The sequence below is a fragment of the Strix uralensis genome, chromosome 4, assembly GCF_047716275.1.
Source record: "Strix uralensis isolate ZFMK-TIS-50842 chromosome 4, bStrUra1, whole genome shotgun sequence".
Taxonomy (NCBI): Eukaryota; Metazoa; Chordata; class Aves; order Strigiformes; family Strigidae; genus Strix; species Strix uralensis.
Genome location: NC_133975.1, coordinates 113,441,057 through 113,467,356, shown reverse-complemented (window position 1 = coordinate 113,467,356; position 26,300 = coordinate 113,441,057). Strand labels below are relative to the sequence as shown.

Here is a 26,300-nt window from a genome sequence, read left to right as displayed (position 1 = left end):
TTAATCTGGCCCTTTTTGCCTTTCCATATGATAGAATATACAGGAAGAACGTAGGCATAATGTGAAAATTTGTTCTTTGCATGGATTTTCTTCAGTGTTTGTCTTACCCAAGAAGAAACACAGGACCCTTAATGCTTTTTTATTTCATAATAATTTCTACATCAACTAGCAGTAAAATAATTTTGACTGCTTTGTAATGTGGATTAAGGCATACAAATCAGGAGCCAATTGCACTTAAAAATTAAACTACAAAACATGCTTTTTAGATTTTTATCTAAATTTATTTTTAGATTTTGAAGAGATGTTAAGGAGTGCATACTCCATGAAGAACATACTTAACTGCTACTACTTTTCCTCTTGATATGACTGGCACAAACATAACTTTACCATCCTGATTTAAATCTTCAAAAGATTTACAGAAACATTATTTCAAGTATTTTTAAACTGTAATGCAGAGTCTCGGTAATACTTCCCAGTACCTGAACCTTCATAATTGTGACTTTTTTTTTAATGCTCCTATAGAATAACATTGGGTGTATTTGCCACTTGTCAAGATCAGACTCAAACATTACTTCTTAGCAGAATAGCAATCAGCATTTTTTTTTTCACTTGATTTGTTAAAATATCAGTAACACGTAAAATATGCTTTTTATTTAATTTGTCAGAGAGAGACCTAACATACACCAAAACTAGACTTCTGTGTTGTAACTCAAAATGGAAATCAAAATATATTCATTCTATGAATTTTTATTTCTGATGTGACCGCCTTTTACCAGTAACTGTTCATCTTTAACACTAAAAGCAGTATTGGTACTGCTGCATTGCAAAGAGATGACATCAAGGTGTGTGTGAAGAAATGACACTAAATGTGGCATATATTTTCTTTAGCACTTATCTTATTTCTGGTCTAATTATTTTTCTGCTGCTTTTCCATTACAGGAGACTCAGCAGATATGTCAGGTAAGGGAAATAAAATTTTGACATCTTCAGGTGTAGTTAGCCTATCTAGTAGCCATCTACAGCTTTATAGAGCAGTAAGTGATGTGAATTAATTTTTAGTTTATTAAAACCCTGTATCAGTCATATTATTGTCAGCACTGAATATAAACCACAACAGCTCAGCAAATTGTAAATATAGAAGCAATTAAAATGTTAGAACACACTTAAAAACTACTTTTGTCATAGCATACTCCCTCCTTGCTGCCCAGTGATTAGCGAATCTAATACATACTGTTACTGGTAGCATTCCTATGTACGCTTGCAGGTCTTATAGACATGTTGGGGCTGACAATTAACATCTGTTTTAGACACTCAATTGCGTATAATTTTAAATATGCATTTCTAAAGTAAATTCCATTGAGGAGGCCTAGGTGACTGAGTGAAAAAAAAAAAAAAAAATCACCTTTCACATTTATGTATGATTGTCATGCAGTTATTACCACTGATCCAAAATGCTTGTTATGCTGTCAGTTTATTTTTTTTCTGTATCATTTTGGGTCTTTGACAGTTTGACAGTCTTGACTGAGCTATTTTTTATTAATATGTTGTTTTTTCAACTGCAATCTTAAAAATTCATCACCATCATGTGTGAATGAGTTCATTGTGGAGCGGCCATAATTGTCTTGTGACACATCTTCAGAGATGCATAAATGTGTGTTCATGTATACCTAGAAAGTATAATAATCTTCATGTGGATCTAAAGCTTGTTCTGTGAAGAACAAATGTACAATGGCATTTTTAATGTGTGTTGACTTCTTTTAAATATGCCAAATTGTCTTGCTCTAAGGATGGGAGGAAGAATATAGGTACATTTTCCCACACTTCTAAACTGTATAAAAGAAACAGTGATGATATGGTTGTTTATATGAAAGAACATCTCTACTCCTGCATATAATGCCTGGAGACTTTCCCTCTCTCACGTGCCCTCTTCCTACTGCAAGTTTAGTTTGAGCTTGTGTATATTACTAAATTCTGTTGTCGCTGCCTGCAACCAGCGCTGTTACATTTTTCTTCTTCATGGAACCACCATTAGTCTGGAATCCAAGCTGCTGCCTGCCTTCATTAGAAGGTTGCGTAGTTTCACTTAAACTTTCTAGATGGCTACTTGGCACATTTTTTACCAACAGCTTTTGCTTTTCTAGTTCCAATATTCTGTTGTCCACAGTGATGCAGGGTTTCTTGAAGCAATAATGTTTGTTATAGGCTGGAATGGCAAATTAAGTTTCATAATGACTTGGTATAGATTTGCTTCATCTTACTGAAGATATTTTTTGTCCTGCCAGCCGATGGTAGCTTTATCTAACTTCTCCCAGAAGGAGATGACACCTTAGAAAATCTCTCTTGTGAGAGCAGATGTTGAACAGCTGGAGTACTCCACAATCAGGACGCAATGTCAGGACAGAGACTCTGAGAAGAACACCATCAAGTAGGAGGACTTAAGAGTCCAAGTTCTCTGTCCTGCAAATCTTGCTCTGAAAGTTGTTGTCAGTTCTTATTCATGAAATTCAGGTGAAAGTTTCTGTCTGCCAGTTTTTTTATAGGTTATAGAGCAGATGCATGGGTCAAGGGCAATACAGAATTTTACCAAGGGCAATATTGTAGAGAAAAAAATACTTCAGAGCCATAATAAAGCTTTCCTTTCCCTCAGCTTCCCATAAGGACAGCAAGGAGTTTGCTGAAAATATTGAGACATGCAAGTTGTTGCCAACCCTTGTCCTTTCTGTTTTAATGGAATGTCTATACTATGCTGTAGTACCTCTCAAAAGGTAATGATAACAGTATGTTGGTGACATGAGAGGAAATTCAGAAGTGAAAGAGAAGAAATTAGGAAGGTTTTTCTAAAGACTGTTTTGGAACAGCTGTGGAATTGGGCTCAAAAACTTAGTTTAATGTGGCTAAAATTTTACCTAGATCCTTGTGCCTACTATTTCCCATCATATGTGTGCCTTTGAGGGACTAGATTTAGATGGGTAGAAACACAAAGCATGGAGCTGAACTAGAATTTAGTTTATGTAAATCTGGGTCTACGACAATGACTAGTTACCTCCAGACTCTGCAGTCAGATTTACTAGAGATCAGAGATAACGAAGTTTGAGAGAGAACCTTACTGTCCTGGAAATGCCCTAAATGCTATTCAGAGACTGCAAACTACATGGATTGCAAGATCTTTGGAGAAGGCATTGCATTTGGAAAAAAACAAGCTGTCATCATAATAGAAATAATCACATACATTAGTAGCATGGAAAGACAGTTCTTACTGCAAAGAATTTGCAGTCTAAACGATGCAAACTAAATTAAATACCCTAAGTTCTTCTGCATCAGTAAGCAAGCTGATTATTCAGCTGATGCTCTCCTAAGAGAGCATGCATTTCAGACAGATGGCCACTTTCTAGAAAAGGAGATTTTGGCCTTGCACTGTAAACTAATTTCTCTGTAGCTATCAGTTGTCCAGACACTCCATGTAGAAATTACATTCTTGATGATCTACTTAATATTTATGAGGGGTTTTGAGTTTGCATGCTGAGCTAAGTTTTACTGGAAGAAAAACAGAAGAGAGCTTGCTTTCAGAGATTCTGCTTCAGAAGTCCAGTAACAGGTTAAGCAAAGTTTTCATCTCCAGTAGTGTAATGACACCAGCTTCTTAGTCCTGCTTAATGATCCTGTTTGCCATAAATTGGTTTCCAAGGGGAGGCCAAAATCTCCTTTCTTTTCTTTCTTTTTTTTTTCCATCTGACCAAAACAATTTTGTTTGTCTTATTAAAAAATATTAACTGCTTCAATAAGCAAATCATTAGATGTTTTCAAAATGTATACTAATTACATATTTTTATATTTGTGTAGCTACAGCTCCTTCTATTCACGTGTGGGATGCAATGAACAAACAGACACTGTCAGTACTGCGGTGCTACCATTCAAAGGGTGTTTGCTCAGTCAGTTTCAGTGCCACTGGCAAACTGCTGCTCTCCGTAGGGCTGGATCCCGAACATACCATTACCATTTGGAAGTGGCAGGAAGGTAGGAAAGCAATTGTTTTTGTCAAATGTGTTTATATTGTTAGAGGTTTGTTGGCTTGAGTCAAGAGCAATTGCAGCATAAAAATACCAGCAGATTGAAAATTACTGCAATAAATGCTTTGCACTGTGCACTGAACAAGAACAGGTAAAATAAATGTACTTACCCCTTCTAGTAACTGCTAAATGTATCTCCTGTGGAACTGTTGGGTAAAGATCAAGATAGTTCACTGATTTCCCATTAGAATAATTAAATAAAATTGTAGTCTTCATTCTTTTTTTTTTTTTTTTCCTCCCTAGTCATTTCTGCTGCTTGGTAAAAACTCTATAAAGTCTTTTTTGTTCCCAGAAGTTTTCTATTCTTCTCTGTTCTTATTCTTCTCTAAAGTCTGATTATTGCCTAGGTGGTTGTACTCCTAAAATTATCCCCCAAAAAATGCAGATTGCAGAAATGCGATGCCAGTACAGCTTCTCTGTGCAGCTCGGTAATTGGTGTCTTAAGCTATACTACATGTTTTCAGATTGGCTTTGATCTGAGTTCAGGATTTAGGGTAAAGCGATTTGGTCAGCTTCTTTCCTCATCTCCTTTCTGTCTGGCAAAGCCATGCCCAGATTATGAAACAGATTCTTCTAGTCTTAGGGGTTTATGTCCTCTCTCTTTGGAGATTTCCGTTGATCAACTAGTATCTCTCAGAAGTTTAAAGATCAGCTATGAAGTTATTAAAAAGTAATCCTTCACAGCTTGTCTGCTAGATCCCATGGAGCTGAATGCAATGCCAAATGTGTATTTATACAGTCTTGGGTAGTGTGAAAGATGTGTGGTAAAAGCCCATGTAGCAATTCACTGCTGTTTCAGTCAGAACGTGCCTGTGCTTATTCTTAAGAGCTGATAGAGTCATTCAACATGGCAGGTAAAGATCCAGATCGAGTAATCTTCACGTGGGTCAAAATGTCTGATTTTAACACATCTGAAGAGACTAGAAAAACATTACCTTTGAATCTAAGACCATATGTAACCAAGTCAGTTTCTGCATTTTCTGCAGAAGGAAGAAAGTTTTCTAACTTTGGACAAAATTTGCAGAGAAGTCATTCATGTCTCTTGTAATTTGTCCAGAGTTTGAGATTTTCAGAGGAGCCATAGGAATTTAAGATGAGATGGAAACTGACTTGCATCTGAGCTCCTAACTCTTTTATATTCCTGAGGAAATTGAAAATTATAAGTAGATGACACCTTCATGAGGTGCTATGCTTTGCTACTGGGTCTTATTAAATGATATTTTTTTATCTGCATCTTAATTTAGTTTTGATTTAGGAGTAGTTTGTGCTTTTCTTCCTGACCTGTGTGGCCTTGGATGAATCATCATTCTCCCATAATTTTTATATTTTCTTAAACTATAAATGTATATTTTTCTCAGCAAATTCAAAATGTCCTTTTCTTTCTGCTAGGTGCCAAAATTGCCAGCCGAGCTGGTCATAACCAGCGTATATTTGTAGCAGAATTCAGACCAGATTCAGATACTCAGTTTGTTTCTGTGGGAGTAAAACACGTGAGGTTCTGGACACTGGCTGGAAGAGCTCTTCTCAGTAAAAAAGGGCTGCTGAGCTCCATAGAAGATGCCCGAATGCAAACAATGCTATCTGTAGCTTTTGGAGCGGTACGTACCTCAACAAACTATTTTAGAATGCATACAAACAAAAATTTTTTGACTCTTCTTTTATTCAATTCAGTAAGCTTTTCTAACCTGATAATGTCAGTTGTTTTATTAAACTCAGTTTAGTGTTTCTAATACTTGCCCTTTAGTTAGAACTAATACCAGCTTTCTTTGGAACAGAAAAGAAAGAAGATTATGGATTTGTATGTTTTCAAAAGAAACAAACATAGGTGCTTCAGACTGATATACACTGCTTGGTATTTAATCCAGGTAAAGCAAAGCTGACTCTAGACAGCAGGAACCAAACAGTAGAAATGAGGCTAATTTTATGTCTGCCTCGGGGTGATTGTGCTATAATCTGTATACATTACTCCTTCTGGTTGACATGAGAGCAGCATTGTGCTGGAGCATTTGTTAACACTATGACTGTTAGACGACCACAGTAGAGTTTTGTTTTGCTTTGGGGTGGTTTTTGACAGGTGCAGGCCATGTTGCTAAGTTCTATGGCTTTGCTATTTCAGAAGTTGCTCTATGTGAGTGAGCAACACTTATCTCTTCAGCTGAACAGATAGCCAGAGATTTCTTCCATGAAGTGGTGCTTCTCTTTTATTGTGTGTATTACTGTCCTGCTTGCTGATCTGCTTGTTGGGTCCAGACTGAATTTACACTATTGATGTTGATTTTTGAAACTGTAACTGGCCTCTGGTTTCACATTTCTTGAGACTCTCTTTTCCAGAGTGGTGTGTCTCTCTGATTTAAGAGAGAGTCCTACAAAGCAACAAGATATCCTCCAAATGATAACTGTTATAGAGATGCACAGCCCAGGCATTAGTATGGGGTTTGGGAAATCTCTGTGAACTTTCTTATGGAGGGATAGATTCTTAGTGTGAAAATCAGGCTGTATGCTGCATGTGCTGAAGTATGTCCTGGTATGAGGTTGTTTGAGGATGCAAAGCTTGCAGGGGTTTTGTAAAAAGCTGTGCAAATGGAATAAAGCCAAACCTGGTGTGTTCTGCATGCTTGCTGTAGGGAGTAGTTCTGGGAGTGTTCTTCCTTGTCTCAGAAGGAGCTAGTTCAGGTGCTCCTAAACAGGAGTTGGAAACAGCCCAACAGTTATGCTGTGAGGATGATCAGAGGATCTGCTCCCAAGTTAATTTCCAGTCCTCTCTTATTTACTCATTTATTAGGGCACCTCCCCCCCCCCCCCCCCTTAAAAAAAGGATGTATAACATGAACCAAGTTCAGTCAAGGAAAGTGTACTTGGCAAATCTGTATGTGCATACTGGTACTCTAAAATACTACACGTGATACTGAGTTTTAGGATTGTTCATCTAAGTTACTAAAACAGTTTTGCTCAAGAACCAGTTTCTGTTTTAAGTGTACCCTAATAAATTGCCCTTAAATTTGAGAGGTAATTAAATTTATTACCTTTCAAAAACAGGAAGCAGCAGTAAAGAAGAACAGGCAGCTTTTAGTTCTAAATTAAACCGTTTTCTTCATAAACTAATGGTTACTGTAATCCAGTGAGTACTTTCACCTGACAACGACTGCAAGCATAATGTACATAACAAGGAGGGGCAAATTGCCTGTTTGTGTGAAATGTCAAAACTGTACTTGGTTTTCTACTTTTCTACCACAGTTTGCGCACCTGATAGGCTGAAAACAGATAACCATATGGCTGAAGCTTAAGTCATTGCATTTCTTCTTGCAGTGCAGAGCCTGTTAGCTACTAGAAAGCATGTTTCAGACAAGAATATAGTACCTCATTATTTTGTCCCTACAGGTTCTTATTATCCCTTCTACAATTTGCTCTTCTATAGGAGCAAATAAAAGCAATCTAGCCTAAATGCAAATGGTGATGATCTTTATTTCTGAATTTTTTCTTCCTGCCTTGCTTAGAATCAGATGATAAGTATATTTTTCCCCTTTTCAGAATAACTTGACATTTACAGGTACTATCAGTGGAGATGTTTGTGTTTGGAAAGATCATGTGTTGATACGAATTGTGGCCAAAGCTCACAATGGACCTGTTTTCACAATGTATACCACATTAAGAGATGGTTTGATCGTTACAGGAGGCAAAGAAAGGCCGTGAGTCGTCTTTTTTTCTTTTTTCTGCATGTGCATGTATTGTTTTAAAATGGTTCATATTCATCCCATCCATCTCAACTAGGCAGTTGAGATGTCAAAGCTAGAAGTCATTTCCAGATCCCTGAGTAGGTGGTAGGAAAAAAAGTAGCTGCCACCTCCAAAGTGCAGGTAAGCCCACATGAGCTTCAAGTACCTATTTTTATCATTTTATATAAGAGAAAGCCTAGAGTCACTAGAATCCAGAACTGGGTACTTGCTTAAGTACCTAAAGTCAAGGGGGATGAATCAGACTCTAAATGCCGTACAAGTAGTTTTTCATAATTTTAACTTCGAGATAAGTCATCTTTCTAAAGCACACGTGTAAGCTTCTTTAGGTGTTTTATGATGACTTTACATTATTTTAGTCAAAAATAATAGTCAAGTGTAAAATAAAGTATGTGAACGTTTTATCAATTATATGACATTATCAATTATACTGCATTACATCAGTCAGGTAGTATTTCTCCAAATACAAATACACAATTATCAAAGAGATGATACAGTTCTCTGTCCTTAAGCTGAAAAGGGCTGAACTATTGTAATAAAAAGTAGCCTTGAAATCACCTTATGTTACTAGATGGTTCAATGGTATTTTTCACAGCAGTAATTATTTTTGAGAGAAGACAAAAATATTTAGTTTGAAATACAGCTTTAAGCATTAAAAAGTTGCCTCATCCTTGGTGGGTTACTTCTTTTTCTGAAGTTGAACTGAGGTTTTAATCCAAGTAATTTGCACAATTGTGGTTAAATAAATGCATGCTAAATATTGTAACAGCATAATACACAGCTTCTTTTAAAGAAAGGATCTGTTTAGTTATGATGGCAGAGGCAAACTTCTCTCAAATCTAAGGTACAGCAACATCTTTTGTTTCTGGGGTCGTAAACAAAATATCTCTTCAAGCATTTTGATTTTTTTCTTAGTGCCTTGCTAATGATTAAAAAAAAAAAGCTTTGGCTGTAATACAGTCCATATGATAGCATGATAGGGCCCCATTTTGCAGGACACAGGCCAACTTACTACCTTTTCCTTAAATACTCCTTAAAGATCCTGGCTGATATTCAGACCCAGCTGAAAACTTATTTATTCCTGTGCTTGAAATATTTTCTTCTAGTGTTTATAAAACATCACCATGATTTTATTTGGAGAATGTTCTATCACTTAGCTTCAGAGCCTCTTAATAATTAGTATTTGACCTGAAAGAAATAGTAATAAGTAACATTAAGAAACAATAATTCACCTCCTGTGGGAAAATGGAGTATTGAAAGTATACAAAACAAATTCTACATTTAGGAAAATTGCATGTTTGCTTCTGCCTTGGCATTCTTAATTGCAGTTCACCAGCCTCTTTTGATAAAATCTTTTTGCTGAGTATGAGGGCCAATCATATGTCAGAACAGCGCTATTGGGAAGCAAAGAATATTGCATTGCAAGAACGAGTGATTTGTAATTCATTACAGTTCTTTTAGTAGTAATAGTACAAAAGCAGTAATTGTGACTAAGCTTTCTGGAGTTCTTGGTCAGGGTTCATTTAGTAATCAAAGTTGCAACACTGGCAGCTCAATACTGTGGAACATTTTATTTTCTGTTGGGGGAGATTCTTTTCTCTTTGAAGACAGATAAAACATGTCACAGCTGAAAAGATTTATAACTTTCCTTAGACATTATCTCCTTTTTAGAAACTTTTTTCATTTTAATGTGTTCTTTACTGAAATACTAGTTCTCTTGAAAGTGGGTGGGAAATACTCAGTGCTTTCATGATTAATACATATTAGTTGGGTATCTTGTGCAGTTAACATTGTGTGATTTTTTTATCCTGTGTCTTTGTCATTTATTTCACAGCAGTGAAAATAGTGAAATTTTCACAAAAGTGAAAATCTTTTGTCATTTATTTCACAGTAGTAAAATAACATCTCTTTCCCGTTTCCCTCATCTACATTTTGATAATCTCTACCTGTCTTAATAATAAGATGGCAGTTTGTTCACACACTGTTCACACAGACAGATTCCCTCATAGCTACAAATTCAGACTAAGCTTAGCACTGACCATCTTTCAACTTGTCTGTAAAGTAATGTAATGAGGACTTTGAATCAGTATTTCTTGCTTAGCTTGGAGGTTCAGCATATTAACATCACCTGTTCAGTAAAAACAACTGGAATCTTTAATGATTTAAAACATACTAAAACGCCTAGTTTACATGACATTAAGTAATACAGTTCTTTCATACTTTAATTGTTTTTTTGTGCCAGCCATTATACTCATATCTTCCTGATTTCTTCATAGTTCAAAGGAAGGAGGAGCAGTTAAGCTATGGGATCAAGAACTGAAACGATGTCGTGCCTTCAGACTAGAGACAGGACAAATGACGGACTGTGTTAGATCTGTTTGTAGAGGCAAGGTAAAGAAAACATCATGCCTTTAAAATAAAGGCTATAATTTGTGGATTGATCTATAGCATTAAATATACGATACATTGCTTCCTCTTATAATTAGTACTTGATTAAAGGTTGAGCTAGAAGATGTCTACAATTGATTTTACAGCAGAAAAAAAACTCTGCTTCAGAAGATCTTAGTCTTACTTAGGATAGTATTTTGTATAGATTTTATTAAAGATTGACTAAGGATTTATTTTCTATTTCCTTTTCCCACTTCAAATATCCGGCTTACAAGCAATAACTCAACTAGCATCATGATTTATATACAGTTTTGTACTTTAATAAATCGTAGAGGAGTTTAAAAAATAAATTATCTTTGATTATTTGATTTCAGCAAACCTTGACGGAACTATAGCTGTGGATTATATCTTTATTATTGTTCATCACACGTATTTACTGTATTATATCAGATAATTCTTTCACTGTTGTTCAAGGGGAAAATTCTCGTTGGGACAAGAAATGCTGAAATAATCGAAGTTGGAGAGAAAAATGCTGCATGTAACATTCTAATTAACGGTCATATGGATGGACCAATCTGGGGCCTAGCAACGCATCCTTCCAGAGACTTTTTCCTTTCTGCTGCAGAAGATGGCACAGTAAGACTCTGGGATATTGCTGAAAAGGTAGGTGTTGGGGAATAGTGGTTGTTTAAGGAGAAAAAAAAAAAAAAATCCTAGACTTGTGGTGGTGTTGAGGACCTGAAACTTGTTTTTTAATGTATTCTGAGAATAATCCATCTGGTAGAGACAAACTGTTGGCATAAGGTACTTTTGAAATGTAAACAAATAGAAACATTTACTTTTCTGGGTTTTTATTTCTTCACAGAAGATGCTGAACAAAGTCAGCTTAGGACACGCAGCTCGTACTGTTTGTTACAGCCCAGAAGGTGATATGGTAGCTATTGGCATGAAAAATGGAGAATTTATTATCTTGCTTGTGACCTCTCTAAAAATTTGGGGGAAAAAAAGGGACAGAAGATCAGCGATTCAAGATATCAGGTCAGAAAATATAATGCCTTTGTAGCAGTATTCTAGAAATCTGTATTATTTTGATTTTACATTCAGAGGAGCATTGCAATGATATTTCAGAGCACTGGAATCAATGAGTGAATTGTGGAGTTTGTGTGAGTACTCTGATACCACGAATAAAAAGGAAGGAGGAGGTACATGAAGATAACATACAGCAATCAGTCAAAAACCAGGCAGTACCATAGGGGGAGTGTCAGATGGTATTTCCAAGGATTAGTTAAAAGTGAAGGGGAAGTAAATGGACAATAGGAAGAGACCATCCTAATCAGGGGGCAGATGAGAAGGTCTGAAAAGGAGCAGGGTGAGATGATGTGTAGGAGGTAAAATGAGATCAGAAGTTTACAGATGAAGACTGGATTGTGAGAGACAATGGAAATGCCTGTCTGACAGTTTGTTCTTTGTTGTGTTTTGTTAGAAAGGAGTTAGCAGAAGTAAAATTTTGCTTCTATTTCCTGAGTGGAGGACAAGACTGTGCCTTCTGTCAGATAAACTGGTCATGATAACTAAGGGAAGCTTCTGGAGAATGAAGTGGAATGAATGGGAGAAATAGGATCAAACAGGGACCTTGCTTCAGGAAGGCAGGAGAGCCCTGCTAGGAGTTAGGGCGTTGCTGGAATCAGAAAGCTGTCCCAAGCTGTGTCTAGAATAGAAAGAAACAAACTTCCCTATTAACACAAAAGGGGCTGTGAGGAATTTGTTCAGCTCAGGAAGCTACTGAGTTTCAAGACTAGAAAGGAAAACTGGAGGAAAGAAACATACAAAGGCAAAGATACATTGGGCAGAGGACAGGTTTGATTTCACATCGTTTTATTCAGTACATTTCACTTAGAAGGTCTGGCTTTTCCTAATTTACAGCATTTATTTTTTCTAGTTTGTAGCCTTGTAAGTATAGTGTTAGGCAGTCGAAGTCATCAGGGGTGTGTCACAAAGTTGTTAGACCATTGAGATGGCAATGAGATCAGATAATAAAGAGAGTTATTCCAGAGATGCTCCCAGTTCACTTATATGTGACAGCTGTACCAAAATTATTGCCACCTTCTGCTGCATACGCATTCCCTGGAAATTTTGTTTCAAAAGTGACTTAGCAGACGAAATACTCTGCCTCTCTCTCTTTAGTTCTGAATGAACTGAAATGAAAATTTACCCATGCTACTCACAACTATCTCAACTACTAGAATCTGTTTTAAGTGCCAACCTGTGTTCATAAAACCCTTTTATCTGTTCAGGTTTAGCCCAGATTCTCGTTACTTAGCAGTCGGTTCCAGTGAGAATGCAGTGGATTTCTATGATCTGACTTTGGGTCCCACACTAAACCGAGTCAGCTACTGCAAAGATATCCCAAGTTTTGTGATTCAGATGGACTTCTCTGCAGATAGCTCTTATCTCCAGGTATCGGTCATTAACTGTTCAAGATACTGAATGGAAAACATACTCTTGACAGATACTCTGCAAGTATTCTCCTTTGACAACTACTAAATTTTGTAACGAAATATTGTAGTAGTAAGTTACTGTCACTAGACTGTTACTTTGTTGTAGTGAGAAGTGGATGACAAAAATAGTTATCCTGGTTATTAAATACAAGAAATAAGCATAGAAACCAGAAACAGGTTTCAGAATCACTGTAATGTGTCTCACTGCCTTTTTACCTCTGTGATGCTGATGAACTATCTTAAGAAGAAGTACAGTCTATCATTCTGTAAGCCCCAGGGACCTGTGAATTCTTCATATCCCTGAGCAGAAGGGTAGCATTACACATCGTTTTAGTGCTAGCCTCTGTGGAGCAGCACCAAAATCATGGTGTTACAAATCCCAGCCACAGGGCTGAAGACATTTCTTAAAATCAGAATAAAGTAGGCATACTTTGCTTTCTATATTTTGTTCACATCTGAGAGGAGGAATAAGCTGCTCTCGCTGTCAAATCAACATCTACAGGCTGAGAGGAATACCTGCTTTGTGTCAGTTTTAAAGATACGAGTTTATTTTGCCTTATTTATTTATATACACATATACATTTGAACACAATAAATAGAATTAATATGTGCAGAATGTGAGATGTTTCAATTATTTTTTATTAATTAGGCATTTCTTGCTTTATACTTTTATAGATTTTTGTGAATTTCCAGCTCATTGAGCTTTATCAATAGCTAAGTTAGTTATAGAGTAAAAGATAAGTATCAAGAAAATGCTTTTCAAAGCCCTTTAGAATTATAGTTTAATCTTTTCAAACAAGTTCATGTATTCTGAATTCTCTGTGGTCATCTCAAAGGTCTCTACTGGGTCTTACAAAAGGCAAGTCTATGAAGTGCCTTCAGGAAAACAGCTTGTGGACCAGGCTGTGATTGACAGAATAACATGGGCTACTTGGACAAGGTAAATGATTCACACACTTACACCTCTTAAAACACTTGTAACTTCCAGGAGAAGCACCTACTGTTTAAAAGCATATTTCATCCCTTTATTCAGTCAGGTATTTTCTTTTAATGCACTCATCTGCTCTGGCAACAGATTACAGTACAGCAAAAGACAGTACATAGCAGATTCCCTCAGTAGAACAAGAGCTGTTTGACCAGTGAGGACATCTGATAAAAACTGATCTCTCTAATGTGTGCCCTTCTATTTGCTGTGTATATCTAGCTTCTGATCGATATATCTCTAGCACCCTCAGTAGTTTTTCATTGCACTGTGCAAATTACTTGGAATACTGCACTATTTGCTTCAAAATAGTGATTTGGGGATAAGCGTACACGGAAAATTAAAACATCAAAACATGAAAAGACAATACAAGACTGTGATAGTTCAAGTTTTATTTGAAGTATTACACTAATGGTATCTGTATATTAATGTTGCTATTAACATTTACATATTAAAAGGTATACAAAAATACCTTAGTTACTATATTTCATTCAAAATAGACTTAGAAATTACATTAAGGATGATACCATATTTTATTTTTATTTTACATTTAAATAATTTATTTTATATTCTATGCAATCTCATTTCCTGTGCCTTAGTTCAGGCCCCTTTGCCTGCTTTCAATTATTGTCCTCTGATTAGCACCCTCAGACAAAAATTGAGAGTAAATACTTGAAAATTTTCCACATGGGAACCACTTTAAACAATAATAATCCTGACTATTTGCTGCAAGACATGACTGAAACTACGAGCTTTTCAGAGGGCTCTGAAAAACCATTTTGCTAGCTCTCTGTTTTCTGTTTGGGTAATTGTCTTGGTTTAAGCCTGGCTGGCAACTAAGCCCCACACAGCTGCTCGCTCACTCCCCCCCTGGTGGGATGGGAGAGAGAATGGGAAGGGTAGAAGTGAGAAAGCTTGTGGGTTGAGATAAACACAGTTTAATAAGTAAAGCAAAAGCTGTGCATGCAAGCAAAGCAAAACAAGGGATTCATTCACCACTTCCCATGGGCAGGCAGGTGCTCAGCCATCTCCGGGAAAGCCGGGCACCATCACACGTAATGGTTACTTGGGAAGACAAACACCATCACTCTGAACATCCACCCCCTTCCTTCTCCTTCCCCAGCTTTTTATGCTGAGCATGACACCACGTGGTCTGGGATATCTCTTTGGTCGATAGGGGTCAGCTGTCCCGGCTGTGTCCCCTCCCAACCCCTTGTGCACCCCCAGTCTCCTCGCTGGTGGGGTGAGAAGCAGAAAAGGCCTTGACTCTGTCAGCACTGCTCAGCAAGAACTAAAACATCTTTGTGTATCAGCACTGTTTTCAGCACAAATCCAGAGCATAGCCCCATACCAGCTACTATGAAGAAAATTAACCCAGTCAAAACCAGCACATTTTTGTCACCTCTTTGATGTGAAAATGAAAACAACCTATGCTTTCTGACCAAATTCAGTATGTCTGAAGTAAATTGTTCCTTTTTGAATGTATTGTGCTGTGCTCTGATTTGGGGGGGAAAAATCACAAAAAATTTCCCAAATCACTCACCTATTAACAAATTATAAAATGCTTGTTTCTGTGCGTTCTTGGAAGTATGCATATAGATTGTAAGCAGAGCTGAATAAAAAGCAACTTTTCACAGGGCTTTGCAAAGGAAATTTTCTATAAATATCTGGTTTGGAATCTTAAGATAATTATGTTTTCTGTTTAGGACAATCTCTCTCTTGCTCTCTGTTTATAATGAAGAATCTTCACTGGACTCAAGGAAACTTCTCATCTGATTGATATGAAAATGTTACAGAATCAAGAAAACTTAGTTATAAAGAGAATATACAGATTTTTATTTTCCAAAAACTGAAACTTATTCATGTAATGCTTATGCTATGACATTCTATTTTTAATTCTCTCTCTCTTTTATTTTTTTTTTTTTGGCAAATACCTCACTGGACAATAGTAGTAGTATTGATTTCACCTCTGCTTCTTAGTGTTGTCATGGGCCACATTATTTTGGGAATCACTGAATCAGTTTCAGAAGCAATTATGGAATGATACAAAAATTAGTTACAGAGTAAAGCCTCTACAAGATGTGTATGTGTAAGAATAAAATGTAAAAATCACATTTTTGTAAAGCCAGTTACAATGTGAGAACTGCTTACTATTTCGTTACTCTATTGTTTTTGCTGGAGTTTTCAAAAGAATCTCTTGCTCTTCTGTTTCAGTGTTCTGGGGGATGAAGTGATTGGAATCTGGTCCAGGCACGCTGAAAAAGCTGATGTAAACTGTGCCTGTGTCTCTCACTCGGGAATCAATCTTGTAACAGGCGATGATTTTGGCATGGTGAAACTGTTTGACTTTCCATGTCCTGAAAAATTTGTAAGAATTCGTTTTTGCATTGTTACAAGAAGAAGTACTGTTGATATTGTGGTCTTGTATTGTTTCTCTGGAGGATGTATGATGGAGATATTTCCTTCTTTAAATTTGTAGCTTTTTAATGCATCTATGTAACTTGGGTTCTGTAGTCTCATAAGCATGCTTCTCCTCAAAGTTTTCCTACCATTTTGTGCAATAGCTCTTGCTATTAGCTCTTGTAGATGTTGATACTGTCTGCCTGTCTGCATTAATAGTGCCTTTATACTGAAGATCTCAAAGCCCTTAGTTTTGTTTATCTAGGTCTCCAGTCTCCATTTGACAGATGAGAAAGACAGCTGGTAATTTTAGTCTCATCTGTGTATTTCCATAGATGAAGAGTTTACAGATTCTTTGCTAACTAACACTGTTAACTTTCAGGATTTGAGATTGCACAGTGTAAACTGCTTACACACTTGTAATGAAAATAATTTTTTCAGTGTTAGGAATTTGACACAAAATTCAGAGATTAATCATGTGACAAGATAAATTTCATTTTATTGTGTTAGCTTGAGCATTGTTCCAGTTTGGAGGTGCTGTCTCATTTGGTGACAATGTAATCTGCATTGCAGCTTAATAGTAGTTCTCCTTCAGGAGATCTTCCACGTTTGAAAACCTGTATAACATTCTGAATGATATAAATAACGTGAAGCAATAAAAAGGTAGATAAAAAATGCATGCCTTGTTTGATTTAAGAGGACACAGAGTATTTAGACTCTCTCATTTTATTGTTGTGTTTTTTTTTTTTTTTCAGGCAAAACACAAACGATTTTTAGGTCACTCTGCCCACTTAACTAATATTCGATTTACAAGTGGAGATAGATATGTGGTCAGTGCTGGAGGGGATGACTGCAGGTATGTATCCTTTCCATTATTGTCAAAAAGTACACAGCAGTGGGCACAGACAGTCCATAACAGTGTAAAGCTCGAGTTCAGAGTCTTCATCTTTTTATCTGTGCACTTGCGGTTTTTTTTGTTTATATATAAAGAAATGGGTATTTGCCACAAAATAAATAGCAGTTAAGATCTAGTAAATTAAAATGTTTATGTCTGTATTCAGAGCATCATACTTTTAACTGTATTAGCCATTTCTTTTTAACAGTGTTGTTAAACAGGTCTTTTATACCTCATATTTAATATCGTTTTGAAAACACAGCTTATTTGTTTGGAAATGTGTGCATATGCCTCACTGAGAGAGACATGGAGACTTGCAAGGAGGACACTGCATGAAGTACCAGGCATGAAATTCCCAGGATTGCAATGTGACATTCTACTATGCCCTGCATGCGTAAGAAGTGGTGCTGATCCAAGACACAGAGCAATCGTGTCTCTGAAAGACAAGTATCTAGAGTTTGTCAGAAGGATGGATTGTAACAAATATGGTGAGGCCGTTAGATTGATTTCAGTATCGGATAATCCGGGTTTGTATTTCACTCACTGCCAGATGTTGAAAATGAAATACGTAGATAAAAGGAAAAAGGGAATTGTTAATCAATGTACAGTTTCACAGTAAGATCCTGGGGCTTTAATCAAGAGATGTTATTTCTGACCTAGTGCTGTACATTGATCTATTTTCAGCATGAATGTTTCTTCTTTAAGTTTTGGAGTCTGAATATCATAAAAAAAAAAAAAGAGTATTCCATATTTTATTACTGAAAGAAACCATATATTAACTCTTAAATATATAGTATTTTAATAAATGTTTAATTATGATAATGGAAATGATATTTTTATGACTGGTAAAAAGGAAACATCATCTGGTGAAGCAGAAAATAATAGAGCTGATTCCTTTAGGACTTAAATATTTCTGTGTTTAGAGGCCTGGGTCACAGTCATGTCTGGTGAAAGCCGTTGGATATGCATGATCTTCATGGCTAATTTAGTGTTTTTGTTGCACTTAAACATTAAATTAGTTCTGTGAGCAAAAATAATTTGCTCACTTTGCGAGTGCCTTGCCCACAACCTAAAAGTCTAACTCCAATTTTTGCCTTGTGAATAAAAGTATTCTCAGTGGAAGAGAGATTATTGCTGTGTCGCTTGACTGAGCTGTTAGCCTCTGTGCTGGAAATGTGGACTAGGGTGAGGGTTTTATAGTCTTCATAATAGATAAAGCTTGGGATGTCACCAGTTGCAAAAATAGAATTTCATAGCAATATGAATTGATTTTATTTTCTCAGCATCATAGGGGGGATTCAGAGAGAATATAAACTTTCCAGACATTGTATTTTATACATTTGAACTTTTTAACAGAGTTAGGACTAGCAGGGAGAGGTCTCTACTCAGATTTCTCTCACGATTGTAAAAAAATGTCCAATCATATGCTTCTTTAAATGGATCTGCTGTCACCTCTAGCATAAGTGCATTTATTCTATCCTGCAACATAACTGAGACTCTAAATTGAAAAAACATTTCAGTGATAATGAAAACCTGAACAAAGCTGTGTTTTGGGTTTAAGTGAGGAAGATTTCATCAGCTGTTTGTCTAAATCATGTCATAGAGATACATTACAGACTGAACCTGTTTCTTAATCTGTGCAGTTGATTTTCATGCAACATAGGAGGGAACAGAAGTTGCTAATTATCAGCACTGCTCTCTTAATGACATTCTGCTGTGGATGTAAAGCTCTCTTTCTCTGTGTAAGCCAGCACTGCTTTAACAATGGCGTCTGTTTTGGTCAGTCAGTAGGCTTTGATATTATTCACCTCTTGCATTCTTTTACGCCAGATAAAAGTAAAAGATAAATAAATGTCATCTCTTCTTGTAAGCATCTTGTGTGCATGGTGGTTATAGGAGGAATGGGTGGGCGTACATATAGAAGAGAAGGGGGAGAAAAGTTAATGAGCCAGACTTCCATGCTCTCCTAGGTCCAAAAATGCTCGTTATGTGCTATACAAAGCTATAGTTACCCAACAGTCTTAGATAATATACTTTATATATCAAGCTATAACAAATACTTATTTTACAGAAGTTGTTTATCATGTTTCTTGGCATGAATGGTTCTCAGCAAAGTCTTGCCAGTCATGCAGCTGTTATTCTACAGGAGCAAAAGCTCTGTAGATTTGGTCATGAGTGTACAGGGAGACCTTGCCACTAACATTTTTTGACTTTAGGGGAATTGCATATCAGAATTGAGATTAGACCTGATCTGTCTCATAACCTTGTTGCCTGCCTGTCTGTTTTATATGAAAATTAATATCTGTCATTTAAATCTTATCTATGCCAGAGAAGTCAGTTGCAGTATGCTATTCTGTAGCTGAGATTCTATCCCTTATTAAACACATCTGTGCAGGACATCTTGTCTTGAAGTAAGATTTGTCCTGCCTCTACTTTAAAGTTGCCTTTCATCAGTTCAAGTTAAGTGGCTGTTAAGAGCTCGCTCATAGTCTGTCCTACTCAGACTGCCAGATCAAAGTCCAAATTTTTCCCCTCAAAATCCTGGTCTTCCAGCCTCATGATCTTCTGCAGGCCTTCACCCAATGTGGGTAGGTGGGCTATCGAGAGGTTTCTTCCTTGGATCCCTGTCACTGGTCATGTCCTCTTCTCTCCTTCCCCCCACACTCTTCATTAATGCTGTGCCTCTCCACTGATCATTTGCCCATTGGTGCTTTTGCCCTGGGGCGTCTCAAATGCCACACCAGCCCACGGTGAAGTACCGGTGAGAAGCTGAGGGCCAAATTGCAGCAGGGCTGCCCTTGGCAGTGCAAGGCTGATAGCTGCAAGGTGAAAGTCTGAGCCTCCAGATCTCCCTGCTTCTTCACTCTCTTCCAAACCTCACCGCTACTGCAAAGGGATGGGATGAGAGCTGGAAGGTGAGGAGGAGCTCTTTAAAAACAAAACCACCAACCTTGCTCCTCCTATTGCAGCCAGTGTTGGTAGCTAGTACTTTCCTGGCAAACTGCTCAGTGGTTTGCCAGGTAAAAGGGGGTCAGCCAGCTGGGAATGGTCATGAATGTTGAGGAGAAGAGTGAGTAGAGCCTCAGTTGCAGCTTTCTTCCTGAGGACAATTTGGAGCATATTTTGTAGGACAAACTCTGATTCTCTGCTGAAGAGAAAAGCTGGCTCTAAGCATGGTTAAAGATAGCAGCTTTGTGGGTTTTTTTGGTCTTTTTGTCTGTGATGGTGCTTGTTACTGTGCCTCATCTGCTGTTTACATTAAATGCTACTGTAGTAACTTGCTAATTGCTGCCACCCCTGCTTGAAGCATGTGTATACAGGAACAGACTGCCTGTTTCGGTAGGCAGTGGGAGCTCACGACTGGTTGCTCAGCACAAAGTCAGAGAATGACATAACCCTGTAGGATACGTCAGGGCAGAAGCTGGAATGTGGAGACTAGTGACAGCCTTTTGTTTGGAAGTGTCAGAGAGCAGAAATGGGGGCAGGAGAGTTCTCTCTGAAGCTGGAGAAAGCCTTTTCTGTGATTATACAGCACCAAAGAGGAGACAAAAGTTCTTTGTACAATTTAAACACTCACAGTGGATGATTTTGTTCTCTAGCTTAATTGTCTTTCTAATTCTTTTTCTGGCTAGCAGCGAACATATCTTTGGGATCTTTAAAGTTAGCAATATTTTTTTTGTAATAAAAGAAATAAACTGGAGAACTGATTCAGGAAAAACAAAATGACATTTGACTTAAATAGCTTCCAAGGGCACATTTAGTTTAAGTGTGCTTAGGAAAAAGAGAATGAGAGAAGGAAAATCCAGCTCCTAGGAGCAAACAAAAATTAAAAATAAACACATTTAGAACTGCAAATTGCCATAGTGCAGGAACTGAGGAATACAGTTGAGATTAGGTCAGGGAGAACAAATTAGCCAAATGTATTAAATCATTTAGACTTGAAATCTTGATTGTTTTATGCTTCAGGAGGTAGTCATCATATATGACTGATCTTGAAAACGAAGGTGAGAGATGGTGTAAAACTAAAGATAAAATCATTTGAGAAAATCAGGGCTACGTTGTCACTTGTTGACAGCAGAAGGAAAGCGTGCATTCACAGTAACTGCTGACTTTGCTCAATATCAGGGTTTCAATATTAACAAGATTTATTTCAGAATAAGTCTGATCTTCATACAAGTTGGGTTAATACTAATCTGGAATTGTACCACCAGAAAGCAGACACATTGCAGACAAGTTATTTCCTGGATCTGGAAACTAAATCAAAATAAAGGACCAATACCAAGAGCAGGAGTTCGATGGCGTTCACGGGTGGCTTAGTTTAAAGCTGTGATCCACTTCTCCCAGCTGCTGCCTACACCTCTCTACTTGACTTGCGAGTTTGCCAAGCAGGCAGTGTTCTTTCCAGACAAGCCCTCAGCAGCTGCCTGTGCAGCACCTTACCTGCTTCCTGGCTTGCACCCAGCAGTGTTCAAGTCTCCAGTTGCACATGGATTTCGCTCTAGACAGATGCACTGGAGCCCCTTTAGTGGGCTTGCTGTGCATGGTGCAGTAGTGTGCCAAGCAAAGGATCTTGGTTTCAAATGCAATGCTTAAATGGGCAAGGTGACATATTTCCCTATTTCATTATCAGTGTCACAGATGTGAGAGGCCTTAATCTTTAAAGATTTTTTTTTTTTTTTAAATCGTATTAGCATAAGCTATATACAAATGTCATCAGTGTTTTGGACAAAGCGAATCATCCTGTAGACTCTACAGAAGGGGAAGTAAGATCGCAAGTCACAAAATAAATGGCCACGTCAGTGGTTTGAACATCACTAGCTGTATTGCATTTGCATACTTTTTTGTTCTCATGGTTTTGTCATGTTACCACACAATCTGCCCTGTTTACCTAAAGTTCATAGCACTATTTGGTTTTTGCTCATGTGGACAGTGAGCTTGCCAAAGCCTGCTGTGTGTTCTCTATACCAATCACTGTGGTGTGGTTAGACCAAGCCTTTGGTTGTCTCCAGCTTCTGCCCTTCAGTTAACTTTGACTTCAGACTTAAACCCTGCATATCTCATTTCAGAAGATAAAAATAGTTTTAGGTGTATAATATGCATAAAAGCCACAATAGTTTTTCTTGCCAAAATCATTCATAAGTAACTAAAAATTAGTAGGTGGGTTTGGTGGGGAGTTTTTTCCAGTCTGCTTGATGTTAGAACAGGTAACCACTCACCGTTCCCTTCTCAGATTACCAACAGCGTACCAGTCATAACCTTGATCTATTTTTTTGTTAACTGTTAAACCAGCAATCCACCCAATTCACTTTTTCTGTGGGGGAAAAAAAAAAAGGCAAAAAAAAAAAAAAAAAGGCATGGAACATGTGTTCTCTTCTTTCTCCTAGTGTAAAACCAAACAACAAAAGTGTAAGGTCTGAGCATGGTGACAGTAGGCAATTCTGGTAATTTCCACTTCTTTTTGCAGTTATGGAACATAGGATGGAATAAAACCAGTAAATATAAACCCTGAGAAAAGGAAGGAAAACAAAGGAAAACAGAGGAAGGAATGCTCAAATAGGCAAAGGCAAGACCAAAGAACCAAAACAGGGTGAGGGGCATGGGACGTAGGGAGTCATGTCACTTTCTAGCAAACATCTTCTTTCAAATGGGAAGTATTCAGTGGCTGATTGTGGAGTTTAAGGACCAGAGAGCACCAGAGTGCTCAAGGAAAGGCTGCAGGCAACTTCGTTCTCTCTGTTTTGGGGAAGATGCAGCTGCTCCCATTCGTTGCTCTTTCCGCTCCCATACCTACAGCACAACTACTTAGTGCTGAATTAAGCAGCTAACACCAATGAACCACTGTTGCAGTGTATGTATGTTGGTAACAAAGAACATACTGTAAATATTAAAATGCTATGTAGTACTGAGAGCTCGGGTAAAAGAGTTTAAGGATGTATTTTAAAACGCTACTCATCTTTTCCACATAAACCAAACATGAATTGTTTTAATAGGCCTCTTCTGATTTATCCATATTTTAGTTTCCTGTGCAACTGGGCTTAAATGCATTGTTTAAACAAAAAATATGAAACCAAAGAAATGCTATACTTTAGAAAACTCTTCATAACCAAGTTGTATCAATTACTGCCTATTTCTTTTCTATTGATACATCATTCACCAGTTCTTGGTTCTGTTCCCAGACATGTACAACATTTAAGATGACAGACATTAAAGCGACAGCCTGTTTGTTCCTCAAATTCAAATCATACGTGAGCTGAATTTTCCTTCGGTGGTTCCTTGCCTTAGGCCTCCAGACAAAGGTATAGCAAGTCAGGGAAGCTGAGTGTAATGTAGGCCTATGAATACATATGAGTAGAAATAAATTAGTAAAAAGTTCTTGATTTTATCCCATAATAAACCATCACAAAATAAGGAAATAATTAAGGTAAACTTTATGTAAAAAAAAAAAATCCAAACTCATTACAGGTGCTGTTTAGACTACTGAACTGGACTTCTTTACCTGTAGCAACTCTTTGGAAGAAGCATAAAATCTGTGCAGAAATAGCTGGACTGGTGCTTTTCCATCTGTTAAGAGGACTGCCTCACATGTCCCAAACTCAGCTGTATGTTCCTATTGCTTGGTCTGTCTGGGTTTCTCTTCCAAAAGCCAAAATACGAGTTTCCTGAGTTTCTGTTGATTGTTGTGGGATAATGTCAAGACCCTACAAAGTGATTTTGCCCTTAATAGTGCATATCTTGCTCAGTTTGGGCACAGATGTCATGTAAGAGCTTGTTTAAAACCAAAAAAAAAACCAAACCCACCCCCAAACCAAAACCAACAAACCTCAAACTTTTTTTTTAGAGGTATCCTGAAAATTATTTTCATGTTCATTCCAGTGATGTAAAGGTGTGTCTGATTCACACCATTCTACATTCTTAAAAAAAAGCTAGTTGTACCCATTTCACTATTAAGTGTGCCCAACATAACAGGTTTTAAACTAGAGGATTGACATCATTTGTGCTTCACCAGTTTTTCACACAATTAATTCTTTTTTTACAGGGGACAAATGGTATGTAACTGCAGCTCTCATAAAGCTAGTGCCAGCTTCAGCTGCTCTTGGGGGCTGAGGCAGGAGATGAGTGCTTAAGGAAAAAAAATGTAGATTATTGAAACAAGTATTGCATTGGTGGGTTTGGAAAAGGGAGGTAGGAGGGGTATTTTCGTTTCAGTTCTCTGCAGGATTATAAGCCTTTGGGGGTAGGGGGCTGTTTCATGTAATAGCCTCCAGTTATTCATTCATTAGCTTTTGCCATTACTATTCTTTTTTTTTTCCCCCACAGGAGCCCTTAAAGCAACTCCCCCCCACCCCCCCCAGCAGTGGCTGTGAGAGGTCAGCCAGCTTTAACCACAGCTTCACTGTTACTGTGGTGATTTGCAATACAAAGTGTTAATGTTGCTGAAAATGAATTTTCTGTTAACTTAGTTGCAAATTCTTGAGATTTGGGGGGGGGGATCTTTCATGGTCAGATGAAATATAGGGTATTTATTCTTCCCAAGAAGCAAAGCAGTTAAATACCTTTTTCCAGCACATTACTTCAAGTCTGAGTATGTAGTGTCCAGCTATGGAGCTGTAAATGGTACTTCTGTAACTCCATGATTTTTTCAAACACCAATCACACCCAGGACATGCTCTATACTGTACTCTTTCGGAATTTAATAAATATACTTTCTAAAGAAACTCCAAGCATGAACACAGGCACAAATTGCATGGGGAAAAAAAAAAAAAAAAAGGTTTTCTGTACTTCTGTGAAACATTGGTGCTGTTGGGTAGTACTTTCCACATTTCTGGTCTGTTTTCCTTTACGTGCTACTACTTATCATTGTGTTGTGGTTTTAGGTGCAAAATGGCTCCTTTTTCTTTTTAAAGCAGTATCTGGTTATTTATGCTTTTTAGTTCAGTTACAGGTATACAGCATATTATATTAAGTAATGGAAAAGCTGCACTACTAATTTGTGAAAAAAGTTAATGCATTTTTAATGTAGATTTCATATAAGAATACACTCAAGACCACAAGGAACACTTAAAATAATGTAACAAAGTAAATGCATTAGAACCATTCCCTTTAAAAAATACACACACTTTAGTTTTGTGGCTTGGTCTGTTCACTTTATTTTTAGCAGAGAAAAAGCAGCAGCTTGCCTTATGCTAAACATTGTACAGTAGGTTGTAAAACATCAAAGCTGTTGAAATTGAGCAATGGAGGTAGTATTAGTTTTCTGCTGTGCTTACAAATTATCTCCTCATCCCACACTGAAAAGGAAAATGGCATCATGGTGGCAGCTATTTCTGAAAGGGACAGCTAATGAAGGCATTGGAAAATTCTATAGAAAAATAATGTAATTTGCAGTCTTTCATCTGGAAATCCATTTCAGCATTGCTCCTTATAATGCAAGAGCCTATCCTCTCCTCCTCTACTTCCCTGTCAGGTCACCTTAGGAAAATATTTTACTGTAGTTCTTTAAGCTTAAAAGCCAGTTGTCTGTTTAGATTTGTCGTGTTTCATTATGGAGTGTGTCAGATAATCCATGCCTCTTGCTTTAACAAAAAAAAAAAAAAAAGAAAAAAGTATTTTAAACTAGTCCAAAGGTATGGTCGTGTATTACTGTAATAAGGACCATGGTTTTAAGTGTACTCCATTTTGGTTTCCACCACAAACATCTAATCCCTGTAACAATGTTGTATGTTTATTGAAAGTATATATATATATATATATAAAAAAATTAAATGTCAGATTTTTGCATTAAGATTTTTTTAAATTTGAATATGAACTTTGAGTACTTTATTTCACAAAAAAAATGAAAAATACTTTCCTGGAGTGTTGAGTTTCAGAATTCAAGACTATATTTGTCAAATTTAAGTTTAAAAGATGTAGCTGACATTGTTTTCTGGTATCAAATGTAAATATTTGTAAAAAGAAATTCTTTTGTATATTTTTGTGAAAAATGTAGTTCCCCAGAAGATACAAAAGATTTAATAAAAAAGTGCATTTATGTTACTGGTTAATGCTTTTCATCATTATAATACCACTTAAACGTATTTATGGTCACCTCCTGGGATTATTTTTTGCAATGTATGTCACACAGGAACTTTCTCAAAGGAGGTAGTTACAATGAGATTCAGAGACGTACCTTCTCTCTTCCTGGTGTAAACGGAGACATCTGAAACCATTTATTTTCAAGTGAAGGGGTATTTAGTTTCATAGGCTCTTTAAATGGAGCCCAGTACAATAAATTGTTTAATTGTTCTTGCTTATGAAACATTTTTGGTCCCTTACTTTCTTAAACAGGGAAAAAACAAAGAT

The 26,300-nt window shown here is 37.1% G+C and overlaps 1 protein-coding gene across 2 annotated transcripts in view; it reads left to right on the top strand.

Annotated features, from left to right (window-relative positions):
• EML5 (EMAP like 5) overlaps window positions 1–25,994 on the top strand; it is a 123,542-nt gene extending 97,548 nt beyond the window's left edge. Inside the window, exons 32-43 of one of the 2 annotated variants that reach the window (XM_074868561.1) lie at window positions 940–960; window positions 3,841–4,014; window positions 5,457–5,665; window positions 7,596–7,753; window positions 10,075–10,189; window positions 10,661–10,849; window positions 11,052–11,224; window positions 12,481–12,643; window positions 13,521–13,624; window positions 15,881–16,034; window positions 16,822–16,922; window positions 17,224–25,994. In XM_074868561.1, the coding sequence (XP_074724662.1) occupies window positions 940–960; window positions 3,841–4,014; window positions 5,457–5,665; window positions 7,596–7,753; window positions 10,075–10,189; window positions 10,661–10,849; window positions 11,052–11,224; window positions 12,481–12,643; window positions 13,521–13,624; window positions 15,881–16,034; window positions 16,822–16,922; window positions 17,224–17,260 (1,598 nt within the window). In that variant the 3' untranslated portion in view covers window positions 17,261–25,994. The remainder of the gene's footprint in view (window positions 1–939; window positions 961–3,840; window positions 4,015–5,456; window positions 5,666–7,595; window positions 7,754–10,074; window positions 10,190–10,660; window positions 10,850–11,051; window positions 11,225–12,480; window positions 12,644–13,520; window positions 13,625–15,880; window positions 16,035–16,821; window positions 16,923–17,223) is intronic. The other variant, XM_074868562.1, reaches the window with a different exon arrangement.
• Window positions 25,995–26,300: the final 306 nt, after the last annotated feature.